The sequence below is a fragment of the Monodon monoceros genome, unplaced genomic scaffold, assembly GCF_005190385.1.
Source record: "Monodon monoceros isolate NGI ecotype Baffin Bay Population unplaced genomic scaffold, NGI_Narwhal_1 Super_Scaffold_20, whole genome shotgun sequence".
Taxonomy (NCBI): Eukaryota; Metazoa; Chordata; class Mammalia; order Artiodactyla; family Monodontidae; genus Monodon; species Monodon monoceros.
The window spans coordinates 118,020,070-118,039,437 of record NW_021703777.1 but is presented as its reverse complement, the minus strand read 5'-3'; the positions used below and the strand labels follow the sequence as shown (position 1 = coordinate 118,039,437).

The window sequence follows — 19,368 nt, the reverse complement described above, 5'->3', positions numbered from 1 at the left end:
AGTTTTATGACTTGCCAGAGGTCATACAACTATTAAGTTGGAGAATGAGTGACAGCATTAAGGTCTTCTGCTTCCTACTGCAATCTATTTTCCATTCTATCTTAATAGAATATTTCAAACGTCCAAATAAAGTGCCATAAGAAATACTATTATAGCCTATGTTCAAATAAATAACACTATACAATAAAAAATTCTTAGTTATCCTGGATGCTAGTAATCTGAATCTGTATTGAGAAATAGGAATAATACTTTTTAAACATGTAATCACCACTCTTCAGAATGCAGGGAGGTAAGAAGCATAATATTAAAGAAACAAACAAAATCCATTGCCTGTTATATCTGTTTAATAGGTTTCTAATTCATTTTTAGATATTCTTGGTCAAAATAAAGAAAAGATTGGCATTTTCTTGTGGGATGACTGAGGAATGAAAAGTATCCACAAAACAGCTTTAAATCCTAAATGTTACAAGACAATGTGAACCATAGACCCTAGTAATTTTAAAGTCAGCAGGCACTAAATATAAGTCCACATTCCCATATCTGCAATTCCAAAATCCACAACATTCTGAAAATCTAAATCTGTTTTTGTGGCATCAAAATCTGATATGAACTTGTAAGAGACTATTTATCCCACTTGGTGTTTTCATTCATGTCTTGCTGTAGAAATATTCAAATATTTCAAGATGTAGTGCTATCTCAGATTCCACTAGGAGTTTACGTAGCTTATACACACACCATATTACCTTTATTTTATTTTTTTATTGAAGTATAGTTGATGTACAATATTGTATGTTACAGGAGTACAATACAGTGACTCACAATTTTTAAAGGTTATACTCCATTTATAGTTACTATAAAATATTGGCTATATTCCCTGTGTTGTATAATATATCCTTGTAGCTTATACATAATAGTTTGCACGTCTTAATCATTTATAATGGAATCTAAAAAATACAGCAAACTAGTGAATATAGCAAAAAAAGAAGCAGACTCACAGATATAGAGAACAAACTAGTGGTTATCAGTAGGGAGAGGGAAGGGGAGAGGGGCAATATAGGGCTACGGCATATTACCTTTCTTTTAAAGAAAAAAAATCTGAATTCTCAAATACATCTGGCCCACGGATTTTAGACAAGGGCTGTGAGCCAGGCAACTGAGCATATACAAATACACAGAAGACAGTCCAGAGGAACTTGAACTTTATAAAAGGGGAGAGGGGGGGCTTCCCTGGTGGCGCAGTGGTTGAGAGTTCGCCTGCCGATGCAGGAGACACAGGTTCGTGACCCGGTCTGGGAAGATGCCACATGCCACGGAACGGCTGGGCCCGTGAACCATGGCCGCTGAGCTTGCGCGTCTGGAGCCTGTGCTCCGCAACGGGTGAGGCCACAACAGTGAGAGGCCCGCGTACCGCAAAAAACAAACAAACAAACAACAACAAAAAAAAACGGGAGAGGGGCTTGTAGATAATAAGCAAGTACTTATAACAACATGTGAAGCAAAGTAACAAAAAACTTGGTTTTAGACTGACTGAATTTTTGGTGCCTACGGCACATCTAAATGATGATATCTAAAAGGCCATTGGATACAATTCTGAAGCTCAGGTAAAGGGCTGATGCGGAAGGCATAACTGATGGGAAAGAGCAGTGTCATCAAATTACGGACCTGGACTAGGAAATGAAACAAGTGAGGGAGTGGACAAAGAGCAAGAAGGGTAGCCAAGAACAGAACATGGGGGGACACCCACATTTATGAAGGACAATGAACTGCATAAGGAGATGGACCAAGAAAAGTCAGAGAACCAAAAGAAAGCAACGTTACACAATTCGAGGACTTCCACCAAGGAGAACAGGATCAGAGAGATTCAGGAAGATACCTGAGTTTCTGTCAAGTATTTTAGAAGGTGAAGGAGAAGGAAAGAACAGATAGGTTCTTCCGAGCTCTTTGTTCAGTGAGCAGCTGCTATATATTTTAATTTCCTTAATCGAAGTGCTAATCCCCACCCAGCTCTCAAATACTTCCAAAGACCTCACAAGAAAACTGTGATTAAAACCCTTTACTATGCATCAAATCAAAATAAACTTTTCAAAAATAAATTCCCAGAAACCTGGGTTCAGGAGTGATTTGCCAATGCATACTAGATACCCAAGACACATTTCTTAGTTAAAAGGTGGTTTCTTTCCTCTTCAATTGATCTAATTTCCAAATGATCAGAAGTGTTATGTGTGTTTAAGAACAACATTTACCAAGTTCTTTCTATGCTGTAGACACCGAGTTAAGTCTTTCATATGTACTGCCTCCTTCAACCTCCACAACTCTAGGTCAATATCATTATAGTACTCCTATTTCAGAAACATAGGAGACAGTAAAAAAAAATAAAATAAAAAATAATAATGTGCCCAAGGTCACCAATCAGGTAGTAGTACAACTATTCTGTAGTCTAGAATTTTGAATATTTTCATTATTGCTGTTACTATATTCATCACCATGAAATTATACAATAAAAATATGAAAAAATATGAGTTGCATGTAAGGTGTTCTTCAGGCTTCCAAATGAAATAGGTAGATACTGACAAAAATATTTAAACTTACATGAAATACTACCAATAACAAAACTGTTTATTTAAAAAATGAGTTCTGCTAAAATCCTTCAAATAAGATAAAAATAAAGCCTGCCTTTCTGAAATTCTATTAATTCATTAATTCAACAAATATAATTAAGTACTTAACATAAGCAAAATATTATGCTAGGTACTATGACAGATATAAATATATCTATAATATGGTGCCTACATTTTAGCAATTATACTCTAGTAGAGTATAATCACCAAAATGCCTTGGCTACCATTTAAGCAAAATCCACAACATGGAAAGACAAGGAAATATACTCCAGAAATTAAATGTGAATTAGGTATGTAGTTTTCTATTTTATTTTCCCAAATCATTATTATTATTAGAAATTCACCAACTTGTTCATCGGAAACAGAATTTCCATTTAAGTCTGAAGAAGGGCTTGTTCGGTCACAAGGAAGATTATCATCAGAGACATCAGTATTATAGCCGCTGCCAGTTGGAGAATCAGAAGAATTATTGGATGTCAGCACTCCACCCCTTTCCGTGACATTAGCTTTACCCATAGTTCCAAAAGTATTATATAAAACAGCACCAGACTGTCTTCCTCCTATACAAATGAAAGAATTTATTTATTAAAAACACTGGGTGTCTCAATGCTGTCTCTATCATATCCATAAAAATAAAAAATAAAAATCTCATGAAGATTTTTTTCTCACCAAAACTTTGCCCTTATCTATAAAGTGATATAATATTGCAATATCAGGTAAGGAATTACAGGCATATACACTACTATTATATATAACTAAGCCTAAAAGTCTTATACACAATTCAGCTTTCCTATTTTAATGTATTAGTCAGTAATGTAAAAGAAAATAAATATAAGTCAGTATCGCTGAATAAAGGATTTACAGTATTTTCATCGTATATGGCAAGGCTCTACTAGTCAAAGATCCAGTTTCCAAAGATGCAAACTTCCAAAAGTTAAGAGGCTTTATATTTTATTTGAGAATTTTTTCTGAACTATGCACTGCTTTGCTCAGGCATTTTACATGTCTAGATGCTCTGCTAGTTTTGAATCACACAATAATTTCATTAAGCTCCACTTACGCAATTGGGATGGGGCACCACTCCTAGTAAATAATCCCAGATGCCACACTTTCTGCATGAATATGCTGATTCAGGTTACTGAAAGTCATGATTGTTCAAAACTTTTCAGCAATGTGTGGCCAATTTGTTCCCCACTTAAGCAGAAATTTTTATAAAAAGCTTACCTTTTATGGTTAAATTTTCAAGTCCACATTCAAACATTATCCAACCCCATTTTTCTTGGCTGGGACCTATTCGAGTTACATCTGGAACAGCTTGCTGATCAGTTTCATCCACAAAAGCAAACTCATCCAACTCTTCAAGAGTAAATAAAACTTTGGACTTCTCAAAGGGGATAGCAGTGATGGCACAGGTACCAATATCTATTATCAAAAGAAAACAAAATGACCATTTTTAAAGACAGAGGTTTGTATATTTTTTAAAAACAACAAATAATGTAAGCATGTGGCACAGTGGCTGTCTTAAAAGATATCTTAGTATTCTGTCAAAAAGAAAAATAAACAAATGAACCAACCAATTTCTAAAATAGTGCTGCCTAATGTCATACTACTTAAAAAGTGCCAGAATCATGTTGAAGTTAGAGGGAGAAAAGAAGATTCCATAATTAATAGATAAGTGCTCAGAGACAGGATAAATTCATTTCTGAGAGATCATAGGGTACTCTAAAAATCTAAACTTAAAAAGTTCCTGAATAATTCAGCTTCATAGTAAACTATTTTTAAATACTTTCTCATCATTTTACAAAATAAAAAATTATTTTAATTAATTACCTAGCCTTAGGAAAAACATTATTTTCCAGGAAAACTATAGCTTTCACTCAAAGATTGCTTTATGCTAACATATTTTATATAACAATTCATCTCAGATATTGCCATAATTCCATCCCCTTCAATATGCAATATGGGAGCCAACGTCCTGAGTGTCTGGCAGAGATTTTTAGTTTATCTTACTGTTTTTTCATTTCTTTCTCTGATTACAGCTAATGAATACAGAAAAGCAAAAAGAAGATAAAAAAAACACATGTAAATTTACCACCCAGAGATAACTTGTTTACGTCTGAACTAAGTTTTCTTCTAGCTCTTTAGAGATCATTTTACAAATCCAGCTTTGGTTCCCACCTTTCATGTAGCAGTCAACTATGATAATTTCCTCAGTTCATTAAAAATTCTTCAAAGATATTAAGAAGCACAGCCATGTCTATTATTCTTATTGCTGCTATATTTTACAGATCTGACTACCTGCTTTTGATACCACTATTAATTCTTTCTAACAAAGCTGTGTCTACAGGATGATTTTAAAAAGAAAGAAAGACTATAAAGATCATACTCTCTGTGTTCTACAGTGAGCAAACAGATACCATGAAGAAAACAGATGCGAGATAGAAGCAGTTTCTAATTTGGGGCCATACCACCCACCTTCCCACCAAAGTTTACCTTCCATCCTGCGTAGAATGTGAGTAATGAATAGTTAAATACTATGTGTTCAATATATACAGAAACACCTTTCTCTTTCTTATATTGATAAAATACTCAAATTGTAGCAAACTTCAAAGGAAAAAAAATTATGTTTCCTTTTGCAAAATCCTCTTACATTTATACATGTCAAAGAAAAATATGTTGTAGACTCCTACCCGTTGTATCAAGACCCCTCAGTTGCCCATGAACTCGATGAATGTTTAACTTGGCTGCAATCTCTTTGCCTTTTTCCGCTCCAGCGTTTGATCTGAGAGATCCTGATGACTGAGGCTGCATCTTAGTGGCATGAACATACCTATCAAAATTTGATGTTCTACCAGGGTCTGCACTGTTTGAAGTCTCTTCAACCACACCTCTTTATGAAAAAAGAAAGAGTATGATGGTTAACATTTAAATAATACATAGTTCAGTAAAAACATTTAACTAGTATTTTTTTTAAAATCCACTATTTTAATTAAACCAATATTAATAACAAATTCTTCAGTGTTTACTAAAAGATAGTATGAATAAAAACAGTACAAACTTTTTAAAACCTACTTTGCTAATCTTAAAGTGAGATTTGAAATTCCAATACCAGTTCTGAGTTTTAACATTAGAATTTTCCGAAATGTATTAAAAGGATGGTTAAAGCTTGTTTTTACATCCAGCAAGATAGTCATGGCTCAAATTAATAAACTCTTTCTTACCTGTTCATACGAACTTGTGTAGCAATTCTGTCAAAACACAGTGCTACTAAGGAAACATGAGTCACACTTCTACTAGGAGCTGTACTCGGAGATTCTTCCACTGAGGCTTGTAACAAACATAAGTTCACCTAACACACAAAATGTCACATAATTCAGAGTTGAAAAGTAAAAAGTTATCACTTAAACATAAGATATATAGGAAAATGAAAAACTACCATTAGAAATGGCATATCTATGTGTATGAGAGTAATGAAGGAGAAGCTTATAAACTCTCATAAAATAATAATTAAATTCTTACTGGATCAATGTGAATTTTTTTAGTAAATATTACCCAACATTCTGCTTAAGTAAACTATTTACATTACATTAAATGTTACATTAGATCATCAAGGAAATAAAATATATATTTTTGATATTATAATCTATTCTACCACCATTCAGTTTAATAAATACAAAGGATAAAAACCACCAAAATATTCTCTTTCAGGAAAACTTGTTTAAATATTAAATTTTTACCTTTGGTATGCTAACATTAGCCTGAAGGCCTTTAATTGTTACATTATCTTGCTTCATTGTAAGATTTGTCTGTGCTTGTCCTTGGTTAGTCATTCCTATGGTAGAATGTTCAGTTTTTGTTCCTCTAACATCCTGTTTGGAAGATAGCTAAAAAGATTGAAAGCGGAATTATTATTTCACAGACCTTTCGTAATTTCCATATCATCTACAACAGCAACTTGTTATTCACTGTGCTCCTTTATACCCATCTAGGTACCAGCTGCCCTCTGGTTTAGCATTCCCAGGCTTAAAGTCCAAACCTTAGAAAAGCTAGAAAATAGACTGGCAGCCCCAGTGTTGAGAGAAGTGATATAAAATAAAGCAAAATCAGCCTACATAAAAACATGTACTTGAGAACATATTTGGTTTCTGATAATTAGCTCCTTGTTGGCTGGGAATATTTTCAAATTTCTTTTTTGATTTGTACTCCTCTAGCCAAACTACCTATCACATGAAATGCCAATATATCTTGAATAACTGGATCACTAAAAACAATCAGCTTTACTTTCACCTTGCCTCTGGTCCATAGTCCAAATGCGACTCAGATACAACTGAAAGTCAAGTGGACAATCACTAGATGAGGATTAATCACCAGGATATGACTGCTAAGAAACTGGCTTTGTGACTAGGACCACAGTGTTAAGTAAAATATCGCACACCAGAAGACAGTGAGTGACTTGATTCACCGAGGTGAACAAAAATAACCTCAAAACTATTAAGATACGAGTTATCTAATCACAGAGGAAAGCCAAAATAATATGCAGATTTGCTTTCTTAGTAAATGAATGTACCACTCCTAAACAATACTCATTCACTCAGGACCAAAGCTCTTTAGGAAAGGCTTAGAATAAAACTACTTCCAAAATAAAAGAAAAAATAATGCTACATTTTAAAAAATATTTTACTCCTCTTATGCTGTCTCTTATGGAGCCAATGACATATAAAGATTATTTAGAAATGTTCACGTATTCCAATTTAAATGGCTAATAAAATTTTAGTATATTCAAATTTTTTTCAAGGTTGGATATTATGCACCTGTGAAGAATACTCAATTTGCCACACTCACTGAACAAAAGGTTCTTACATTTTCTGAGAAGGTAGTCTTGCTATTTTGGACAGCTTCCCTGAGGACTTTGACATGTAGATCATCCACAATTGCAGCTGGATGTCTAGTACTAGCACAATGAACCATGGCTTCAATATACCTGAGGGAAGAAAAACAGTCTATGAAACATTTTAATATCACTTATGATCTAGTTTATCTAATCTATCCCATTATGTTCCATTCTAGATTTTATTCATCTTAGTTTTGTCTCCCTAGATAGACTATATCTCCTTGCAGGACAGACAATATATTATTTCCTCTTTATACCTGCATTAACCAGACAGTAGTAAGAATATCAAACTTAATAATTAGTTCCTGGGTATTTGGTAAATTTTATGCTTATCAGCCCAAAAGCAAAAAGTAGAAAATACAATGTAATATAACATTATAATATTGCAATATATAATTATTTAGGCTGAAAAACTAACAAATGATAACTGAAACATAGTCTTTTTAAAATATATTTTCATTTTTATTCAATCAAAATAGCCATCATCATTCTTTTTCATGAAAATACTATATCACATACACTTATTATTTTATAAAATAGTAGTTGTAGTTTTAGACAAAATTAATACCTGTCTAAAGCTTCAGCCACTAGGGGAGTCAGAACAATATCAACGGTTCCTTTTACTTCAACTATGGCTGTTGTTCTGGTCTGAGAGACTGGTTGATCCAAGGTCCACTCTTCTGTTAATGTTTCATCATCTGTGTTATCAACAGCTTTCTTTTCCAGAGGAGTATATGGTGTACTATACAATTTAACAAGCAAAGTATATATTAAAAAGACCAGTATATATATGAAAAAAATAGAAGTTGGAGCTTCCTTAAGATGAGTGACCCTTAAACTTATACTTATTTCAACTAAAAATTTCATGAAATTGGACTAGATATTATATGTCCCAAATGCTCTTCAAGGACAAGACAAATGAGGCAGTAAAATGCAAATTGATCAAAGATGGTTAATACATCAAATGACAAAAAAAAATTTGATATATTTACTTGGCAGGGCTCTACCAAAATATGAAAATTATAATACTGAATTCTTGTTAGTTCCCAATTTTAATATGCCAAGTTATGGTTTGCATAGTATGTCAAAAAGAAATGTTACTGACTACTTATACATGTAGGCAAAGCCATGAAAGACAACAGAGTTGAATTATTTGGGTCTATTTATTCAAAAAATAAAGACTACAGTCAAGTAAAGAGTGGTTATTCCTCAGAACGAACTCTCTGTATCTCATAATCAAGAAAGACTGACTTTAAACTTCAAAAGTATATAATTTTTACTTACTTTGAAGTTGATCCTGAAAGCTGCATTCCTCTGTCTAGTAAAGAGTTAGCTGTGAGCCCTTGTTTGATAACCTAGAATAATATAAAACATTACTTATAGACTAGAATTTTAATATTAATTATTCTGTAATTTTATGCTATAAACTGATACTTGTGACTATCCAAATTACCTTGTTAATGTGATTTTGATATGTATGATATAAATATTTAACAAATTGAAAAAAATCACAGGAAATATTCAACTGGCAATTTCATTTTCTAATTATTCAGAAAAATGACAGAGTAGGGCTGTGAGGATTCAGCAAGAGTAGACTATACAACTAAAGCTTAAAAGCAAGTGCTTCAAATGTCTTTCCTCCATAGTTCCTCTTTAAATTGTGCTTTTCTTAGAAAAAGCTAATTTTAGAGTCTTGTAGCACAATCAACTTTTAAGTGGGAAAGAATCCCAGAGTAACATTAAATTATAGGAAATGCTAGATTGTATTTTATATCCATAAAAGATAACAAATAAAATAAATAATGCACTTGAATAACCAAACTAAACCCCTTTAAATGCTAGCCTGTTATTTAGATTTAATGAAGAAAAATAACTTTCTTATGTTCTATTTTTGAAGTTGTTTAAAGATATGAATTCCTTGACTTATTTTCTCCAGAGATTTGACTGCCTAATCAAACTAGATTTATTGAAAATACTACAATAATTCTAACCTCTCATAGCAATTCTAACCTCTATTTTTCAGAGCAAGTGCAATTCAGTTTTATACTGGAACATTCATTTACCAACATATTTTCACATGGAATAAAGAGAACATTTTAAAATGTTGGCATGGGTAACTTAGGCAAGATAAGAAATGGGCACAACCTTAAAATCAAAATTTTGTGACTCTCTGTTTCTTCTTCCTTCAATACATATTACTCAAATGCATTTATCTCTAAGGATATTTCACTCCACTTATCACATTTCCATCACTAGGTCCAAGCCCATCATCTCTTGCACAGGCTGCTGCGACAGCCTCCTAGGTGATCACCCCAATTCTGTTCCACTTAGTAGCCAAAGTACATGAGATCACATCACATTTCCTTAAAGCTCTCATGAATTTCCCAATGAAATTAAAATTCTAATTACTGATACCCTGGTCTACAGGTCCTTAATGGCCTCGCCTTTGTTCAGGTCTCTAACCTCACCATGTGCAAAGCTCTCTGCTAACTCACTATGTCTCATGCACACTGACTTCTTTCCCACTTTAGAACTTCAGCAAGGCCGATGCCTGTGCCCTGAATATAGTATATAGAGCCCCTAAGTCTTCCCTTCCTCAATTCCTCCTCATCCTTTAAGTTTCAGTTTAAATATTACCTCCTGTGATTGACCTTTCATGTCAATACAAGCTAGGCAGCCCCACTCCCCATTATTCTCTATCCCAGCATCCTTTATCTTCATAACACTTCTGAATTTATAATCATATACTGTACTTATCCATTTATCTATTTACTGCCCGTCTCTCACCCTAAACTATAAGCCCCATGTCTGTTTCCCTCACCATTGAACATCAAATGACTAACACACGGTAGTATATAATAAATATCTGAATATGAGAATATTAACATTTAGACACTTCAAACAAGTATATATGTACATGTTAGTATATACCACATGAGATTTTTCAATTGTTAATCAGTTCCATAAGATTTTATATGCTCAATTTTGGTCTTTAAAATCATAAAAAGTTCTCTTATAAATTTATAATTTTATAAAAATGTCTTCATATTGGATATTATCACTAAATTTATTTTGACCTATTTTTAGCTTTCCTAAAAAAAAAAGCTATTTACAGAATACATTACAGAAATGGACAATAATTAATTAATACTAAATTATAAGATCTCAAATACCAAGTGTACAGAACTGGATTTGCATAGAAGCAGTTAAGGATTAATATAATAGAACACCAACAATTAAAAACTATTTCAAAATTTTACTTTTAAGACACAGAAAATATGAATTCACAGAGACATGATCCTAATCTTAGAATATAATGTTGACACAGACTATACGTTAATTGTTAATACTCTGACGATCAAATCTGAAACTATTCCTTAATTTTATATGCTTAAATTTATAATACTCATCAATAAACCTGAGGCCTACTGTCGTACATGAAGCCATGACTTCAGGAATTTTATCTTTAAGAAAAGTAGCAAAATGACTGAGAGAGTAATTTTTTAAATATCTTAAAAATCAATTTTCCTACATAAATTTATCAGTGGAAATTAATGATTTGCCTTCTACCTTAAAAGTTGGAACAGAAAGCTGTTCAAATGATGATGAGCTTTCTTCACTGGTTGGTGTATCCAGATCGAGGGGGCGATGCAATGAGGACTTAGAGGTTCTTTTGTTGGTTGGATGCTTCACTGACCAATTAATTACTTGGAATTGTGTAAGGTAAGTCTGATAGCAATTCATCACAGGTTGCTGAGAAGTAATCTGTTCGCTCTCTGCTGTTTTCTCACTTTCTACAACATACAGATGCTCTATAACATCATCCTCTCCACCTAATGCAGAAACAAAGGAAGCCTGGGAAGGATGAGTTTTGAATGGCAGAGTCCGAGGATCCTGAATGCTTTCTCCATGGCCAGTAAGTGGTCCTTCTACACTGTGATATATGGAACCCCTACTGTAGTCAATCTGCTGGGCTTGCTTTTTCTTCTTTTTTCTACCTGGATAAGTTCCAGGGCCTTCATCACTGCTAATGGGCTCAAATTCTTCAGCTGCAGAAAAGTAAGCTTCACTATCAGCCATTGACATGCTGGAATCCATTGATCGATACTGATGAAATGAATTAGAGTCTGCTGATGGTGTATATGGAAATGAACCAAAACTTCTTCTCTGCTTTGGTGAGTCTAGTACATTTTCATCACTTCGGGAGACATCACTACTAAACTGGACTCCAACTGTAACAGGCTGCTTGTCCCCATAAAAAGCAGCAGTAAGGCTCTTGGTACTTCCAAGTCGGGTGGAACATACAGAGGCTTGTCGTTTCAAGGGAGATCTCAGAGGAGACTGACCTACTGACTTATCCTGAGTATTAGGAGACACAGGGCTATTTCCTGAAATTTCTGTAGGAATGCTAAAACAGAAAGAAAAACTATTAACATTTACTGCACACCATATAATTTAAGTATAAATAGAAGTACTTATAAAATCCTTTCTGTATATATTAATCATTTATTTTACAAATAAAGGAAGTTGTAAACTTTTACAATAAAATATCCATACAAAGTAGCAAAACAGTACAATATATGTTCCTACTCCACAGAGTTCCAAAAAAAAAAATTGAGGCAACTTAAAACACAATAAAAATTTAAAGAAACCCAGAGTATAATCTTCTATCCATAATCCATGAACACTAATGCATTTATAAGTTTATTTTCCCACATCCTTTAAAAGTTTATGTAACAAAACATACCAGGGGCCTTTGATTAAATGAGAGGAAATGAGAGAGGGAGAAGTCACAGATAACCCCAATATTTCTGACTTCAGCAACTGATATACTAGTGCCGTTTACTGAGGCACAACAAGTTGAACATGATAGGCACAAGATCATTTTTTAATATGTTGAGTTTGAGCCCTCCATGAAACATCAAGAAGGTAGCTAGGTTCATAGGGACAAAGGTTTTGGATGGAGTTTTTAACATTTATAAGATGTTAGCTACAGATCATAATTGAAGCCAAACAGTTACTAAGACTGCCTAGGGAAACAGTATAGAGTCAGTGGAGAAAAGGGTACATAACAGTCTTAAGGGATAATGACATTTAACAAATGGCAGGCTGTAACAGGAAGAGAAAGAAGGGGAGGGAAAAAAAAATGGAGGACTTAGAAATAGAGATGGAGAAGGAAAAGCCAAGGAGATGGGAGGAAAATCTGAAATGTGCTATCAAGTCGAGAGGAAAGTGTATTTCAAGAAGCAAGTAATCAACTAGGGGCCAAAAGAAGGACCAAAAAATATTCAACACACTGGAAGGATAATATCCAAATGTTAACAATGGTTCACTCTCAGTGGTGGGATGACAAGAAATATTCATTTTTCTTATACTTTTCTGTATTTTCCTAGCATCTGGAATGAATATATATGTATTACTTTTGTAATCAGAAAAACAACAGCAAATGGACATTTAAAAATAAGTTCAGGAGGAGAAAAAATTCTCTACAACAGGTGAGTTGAGAGGAGAGAAGTTTTCCTTGCCACAGTTTTAAGCACTTGTAATCCTATGATCAGGTTTCTAAATCTAATTGAATACTGACCTCACTTGGCCATCATCTCTTTTCGTACCATGCAAGAATTCTTTTTGAACCAAATGATTATCGGCAACAGAAGAGGGACTTTCCTTTTCACCAGCCAATAGAGGCTGTGCAGCACTAGAGCTACTATTCTCTTCTGAAGAAGAGGATGAGCTATGAGATCGTAATGGTACTTGAAGACTAAGGTGCTGAGTTTTTCTCTCTACTTCTATTCCCACTGATTTGTTTTCCCATTCTTTCCTCTTCATGCCATTCACATTACCTAAACAAACAAAAAAGTGAGTTACATAAACATAATAATTTCAAAAGCAATCTATGAAAAATATGATAACTTAATCCAATTCCCTGTTTTTAAGTATATAATCATTTTAAAAAAGCACAAGTAACTAATTTCACATAGCAATATGCTAAACACTACAGAAAGATATCAACATAAGTATGAATCCAGAGTCCATACACAGTGAATTTTCTTTTTTTAAGCTATTTATATGAAAATTTTCCAACTTAGAAAACTTTCAAGAGTGGTAATCAAGCCATCAAAGATATTTTACTCGAAATTACCTATCTTAAACACTTTGCCCCCATTTACTCTATTTTTATAAATAGACATAATATTTTTGGAACCATCTGAGAGTAATTTGCAGATGTAGTAGGTTTTTACCCTAAACTTAAAGGTTTATTTCCTAAGAATAATACAAAAACACAGTATAATTATCAACTTGGTATATTTGGTGTTTATACCATACTGTTATCTAGTCTACCACGTGCTTTCCAATTTTCTCAAATGACCCAATAATGTCCTTTAAAGCACTTCTGCCCTCTCCAGTATAGGATCCAATCTAGGTCTGTATATTATTACATTCAGTTGTCATGTTTTCTTTAATTTGGAACATTTTCTCAGTCTTTTATAAGAGCCCTGTGATATGTTATGTAAATTGGGGGTGGAGAGGGATAAAAGGAGAATTCTATAGCTGCTTAGATCCAAAAATTAACTACTGCCCTACTTCCCCTCTCCTCCAGCCATCCTTGTGCTACTCAAGAAAGAAGAACATACTAGTAGGAGAAAACATCTCTCCAAGCAGAAGGCACTTCTAGATGGAACTTAAGCGGTAAGAAGACTTAAGAACTTACAGTATAAGTAATATTATTTGCTTCTACCACCACAAATGTAAAAATCCAACAAAAGTCAAAAGAAAAATGGGTTTGAGTCATTTCTAAGTGATAGGAAACTAGTGTTCATTGACCTTCCAAGGAAATTCTTTAGTTCCATCGATATGCCCTCCTTGATTCTATCCTGACACTGTACATCTATATGTGGCTCCTGGAATACACAGGGACTAATTCCAATCTTCCCTGCACAAGAAACTTATGGCAATTTACCAATTACAGCTCATTCCTGAGAAAATCACTAGGAGACACAGACACTCCCTATTACACGGTATAAGAACTAAAATGAGGTTTCTTTTGTTTACTGTTAGAGAAATTGCTATTTTCTCCCTTTTATACCATGTGTAAATTCCCTGTAGATTTTCTTCCTTGAATTTGCGATAGTTAAATTTTGATCTGCAGATCAGAAAATCAAACAACAACTTTATAAATAGTGCCAGCTCTAGTAGGGTGGAGAGAACTAAAGTGGTTTCGATGACTGTAATTCTAGTTTATGCTCAGCCATATACATGACTTTTTGACTTCATGCAACTCAGCCTCAGTGATGACCTCAGTTACTTCACCATATACAGGGAAAATAAAGAACTCACATGGTAGTTTGTGGATGAAATAAGAAATGCCTGTGAACACTTTTAAAAACAAACATTATTCAAAAGAAATAAAGTAATATTATAAGAAGACAGCTAAGTAAATTTTATTTCGTATGTTTCTTGACCTTTAAATTTCAAGAAGTTTCGGTGTTTGCTGATTTTATAAGATAATCTGCTCTTATTCTAGTAAAACTGCTGAAGTCAAGTAATCTTAAAATAACATGTACACATTTATTAATATTCAGTGAAATATCATTTAAACAAGAATTTGGCATATGTAGTAGTCTAGCTCTTTCCTCTAAGAGCTCCTTACACATGAAAATCAATCCAATAAATTCTTAAAGTTAAAACTACTTCTTTTCTATCTTTGTCTACTGACAAAAGGCAGAGCTAAGTTAATGTTTCTGAATGGATCAAGGAAAAATAGCTAAATACTGGTGAGATGTCAAGACTTTTCTACATTTCACTTCTTGACAGCATGGCAACTTAAGCAGTTAAGTATTGCACTTAATTGTAGGAATACACAACTAAGAAACACAAAGGAAAATGCATTTCTGAAGTCTTTGGAGAAAAGATGCTAGATAAATATAAATCCAGTATGCCTAAAGCCACCATTCACTGTTCATATCAAACTCATGTATTTGCAAAGTTATCCTACAGGCTCTAAGACCAAATTTCTCTTCTTGACATGTACAGTTTTAGTAAGAAGAATATTTTGCAAAAGTAGTGAATAAAATGAGGGCCAATAGTATAAATATTTCTATTGATAAGTTTTTCCTATAAAAGTAAGCTGGTAAAACAATCGTTACCTCAAAGCATAGCTATTCCTAAGTATATTTCTGGAATCTGGATTCTAGGGAAATAATGATATATAAGGAAATATTTAGAATAAGTTGGGCTAGGAAAAATCACCCATGTTAACAGCAGAAGATCTGAATAGTAGATCTACTTTTGCCTTGTGCAACTCTGAAAAACTCACTAGTCTTATTTGGCTAGAGTTAATCACCTGCAAAACAAAGACAGATTATACTAAACCCTACATGTAAGACTGCTCAAAAAACTAAGTTGAACAAAGTAACACTGAACTTCTCTCAGAATGGCATAGGGATGAAGATAATAAAAGATTAACACAAGTGACAGCACATTACCATCTACAGTTTTGGGAACTTCTTTAGTAATGATCCATTCTCCAGGCTGTAGCAGAGACTGTCCATAATACATATCAGACTCTGCACTCGTGCTTGAAAATGCAGAGCTACTGGAAGGTGTCAACTCTTCAAGTCTGAAGAAATCTAGGCCAGTTACTGTGCCGCCGAAGAATCTGCAGCCACCAAGACAACCACACTTGTTCCTACACCTCTTATTCTTCAGGGTATCATCTGGCCACAAAAACCACAACCTAAACAAAACCCAAAATGAAACAAAAGAACAACAACATAACAAAAAATCATTAAGAAATCAGAAACTTTTGAGCAGATAATCAATTAAATATAACTGTTAATATTTTTTAAAGAAGTTTGTTTTTACAATGGACTATCTTTTTAGTTATTTTGCCTTTCTTAAAAAAAAAAGTCTCACCATGGTGAGATGAAAATAGGTAGGAACAATAATGAGAAATAGAGCACATGTTAAAAAAAAAAAAACAAAGAGCTAGGGCTTCGCTGGTGGCGCAGCAGTTGAGAGTCCGCCTGCCAATGCAGGGGACACGGGTTCGTGCCCCGGACCGGGAAGATCCCACATGCCGTGGAGCTGCTGGGCCCGTGAGCCATGGCCGCTGAGCCTGTGCATCCGGAGCCTGTGCTCCGCAATGGGAGAGGCCACAACAGTGAGAGGCCCGTGAACCACAAAAACAAACAAACAAAAAAAAAGCTAAAAAAGAAGCATATATATAAAAATTAGACATTTAAATCCAGTTTAAAGACAGCAGTAAACATTCTCAAAAGAACTAAAAATTAAAACATTAATCTAAAAAGTAGCCAAGGGACTTCCATGGTGGTGCAGTGGTTAAGAATCTGCCTGCCAGTGCAGGGGACATGGGTTCGAGCCCTGGTCCGGGAAGATCCCACATGCTGAGGAGTAACTAAGCCCTTGCACCACAACTACTGAGCCCGTGTGCTGCAACTACTGAAGCCCGCGCACCTAGAGCCTGTGATCTGCAACAAGAGAAGCCACTGCAATGAGAAGCCCGTGCACCGCAACGAAGAAAAGCCCACATGCAGCAACGAAGACCCAACACAGCCAAAAATAAATAAAATTTTTTAAAATGAATAAAAATTTAAAAAGTAGACAAAACTATTAGTATAGATTATGCTTAATAGATTATTATCTTTAGCATTTCAGAGCCTATTTCTAGTACATCAAAATGTTATAAATATGGGGCAAGTAAAAAATTATTTCTCAATAAAAATAATGCACCATTCTATATTTTAGGAAAAAAATTGTAATTATTTTGTAATAAGGACTCTGAATAAAGTATTGAGAATTAAGACAATAAGATGTCTGTAAAATTCTGTAAAATGTCTGTAAAATTCTTCAAGCTCTGTGAGTGACCCCCACAGAAAACTGTCAGCGTTTATTAACTCCCCTTCCTTAAATAATATTATATAAGTCTGGGAAATATATCTTTATTCCTTTTTTTTTTTTACTTTAATAAAACCTCATATTAACAGTCCACTTTTCTAAGCATTTCCACATGCATTATCTCACTGGATCCTCAGGGCTCTCATAGGAAGACAGAATAGGTATTGCATTTTCACTTTACATTCATTCATTTATATTTCCTGAACACATCTACTGTGTGCCTTGTATTGTGCTAGGCAAAAATGACATAGCCTTATCCGTGTGAAGTTTACAGTACAGAGGCAAAGACAGGCCACAAATAAGAATATCTAATCATAAATTACAGTAAAGCTCTGAGGAAAAGAACAGGGTGTTGTGACAAAGAAAATGCACGTAACCTTTCAAAAAATAATATTTGAGATGTGAAAAATAAGATGGAATAAATATATCAAGCTAGAAGTGAAGAAATTAATATATCAAATTAGAAGAGGAATATCCATCTAGAGAAGACAGAAGGAAAAATATGTATAACATATGTAAAGCACCTGATGCAAAATCTGGAATACAGAAGTTGCACAACAAATGTAAGCTCCCCTTCCCTGTCTTTATATAAACCAATGTGCTAGTTCTCAAACTTCAGCTTGCATTAGAATCACCGGGAGGGCTTATTAAAATATGGAGAACTAGGCTCCACCTCCAGAGTTACTGATTGAAGTCTGGGAAGGCCTGATTACTAACAAGTTCCAAGGAGGCCTTGGTGCTGGTGGTTTAGGAACTATACTTTTCAGAAATACTAATCCAATGAAACTAATGGTCTGGGAGTCCAGTAACTTTTCCAGTTTTATCAGAAATGAATACACCTACTCCCCAAAACTCCTGGGAGTCAAATATGCACTAAGGCAGCCAAAGCAGAAGATCAATGAGCTACCATGTAGGGAGAAGCAATTCACCACGGGCCCTAAACAGCCCTACTTGTTCTTGCTGGATATGCCAAGAATGCAAGGCTCTGACCAGGCCATTTCTCAGGATTGTGCTGATAGTAAGCAACCTTAAGGGATGAGGTAATGTCTCACCCTGGAAAAGAGCAGGCTTGCTTCCACTTATTATAAAAGTAGAATTTTTATTCTTAGGTAGAATCCCTAAGCTCAGTGTGCCTCTTCTGTAATGCATCCCACTATGTGTAAACATCCATCATGGGTCTTTTCTGACACCCCCATGGGACTCAGGGATAGGGGTACCAGGTTTAGCAAATAAAAATACAAATAAAAATAAGTTTGTCCTATGCAATATGTGGGGTGTACTTATACTAAAAAGTTATTTGTTGTTTATCTGAAACAATTGTAACTGTGCAACCTGTATTTTATCTGGCAATCCTACTTGGAGGGCACAGGGAATCAATGCAAACATTTTTGACTCTGGCTAGCGCTTTTTCTGTGAGTAATAAAATCTTCTGTCTCTCACCAGGTTTCTTATATCTTCTGGCAGCACTCAGGAAACTGTGGCAGGATAATTTGTCAGCTTGTAAGTAGGATAAAATCTCAAACTCTTCACAATTCTGGACAAACCACAGCACTGAAACTAACCTAAATGAGGCCCTAAATCACATGAAGCCACCTCCTTAGCTTCACTAATACCTTGTACTACCACCTGACCTATCAGAACAGGCACTGGGTTCATACTCACTGGCTTCCTGAGCAATAATTAACAAAGAAACCAAAGTTTCTTTAAACAATATTCTCCACACTTGAGTTTTCGTACTTAGATTTACAAGATATCAACATCTTAAATAAACCTAAAAGATTAATGTAATCCCAATAAAAACCTCAAAGGGATTTCTTTTAACTAGAAAAACAGTTCTTTGGGAAAAGTTAATAGATGAAAATATTTAAACATTTTGTGAAATGAGTATGTGTTAGGTATTAATTTTTCCTCTATATTTGAATAGATATTTGCAGAAAAATC

General features: G+C 34.3%; 1 protein-coding gene across 6 annotated transcripts in view; it reads right to left on the bottom strand.

The window, feature by feature from the left end:
* KIAA1109 (KIAA1109 ortholog) overlaps positions 1–19,368 on the bottom strand; it is a 208,138-nt gene that overhangs the window by 93,820 nt on the left and 94,950 nt on the right. For all 6 annotated transcript variants that reach the window (XM_029234854.1, XM_029234856.1, XM_029234857.1 and 3 more), the window contains 11 exons: positions 15,996–16,246; positions 13,094–13,352; positions 11,080–11,917; positions 8,794–8,864; positions 8,078–8,251; positions 7,479–7,599; positions 6,356–6,502; positions 5,840–5,967; positions 5,309–5,508; positions 3,843–4,040; positions 2,967–3,178 (listed from right to left, as the gene is read on the bottom strand). In XM_029234854.1, coding sequence (XP_029090687.1) covers positions 2,967–3,178; positions 3,843–4,040; positions 5,309–5,508; positions 5,840–5,967; positions 6,356–6,502; positions 7,479–7,599; positions 8,078–8,251; positions 8,794–8,864; positions 11,080–11,917; positions 13,094–13,352; positions 15,996–16,246 — 2,599 coding nt within the window. The remainder of the gene's footprint in view (positions 1–2,966; positions 3,179–3,842; positions 4,041–5,308; positions 5,509–5,839; positions 5,968–6,355; positions 6,503–7,478; positions 7,600–8,077; positions 8,252–8,793; positions 8,865–11,079; positions 11,918–13,093; positions 13,353–15,995; positions 16,247–19,368) is intronic.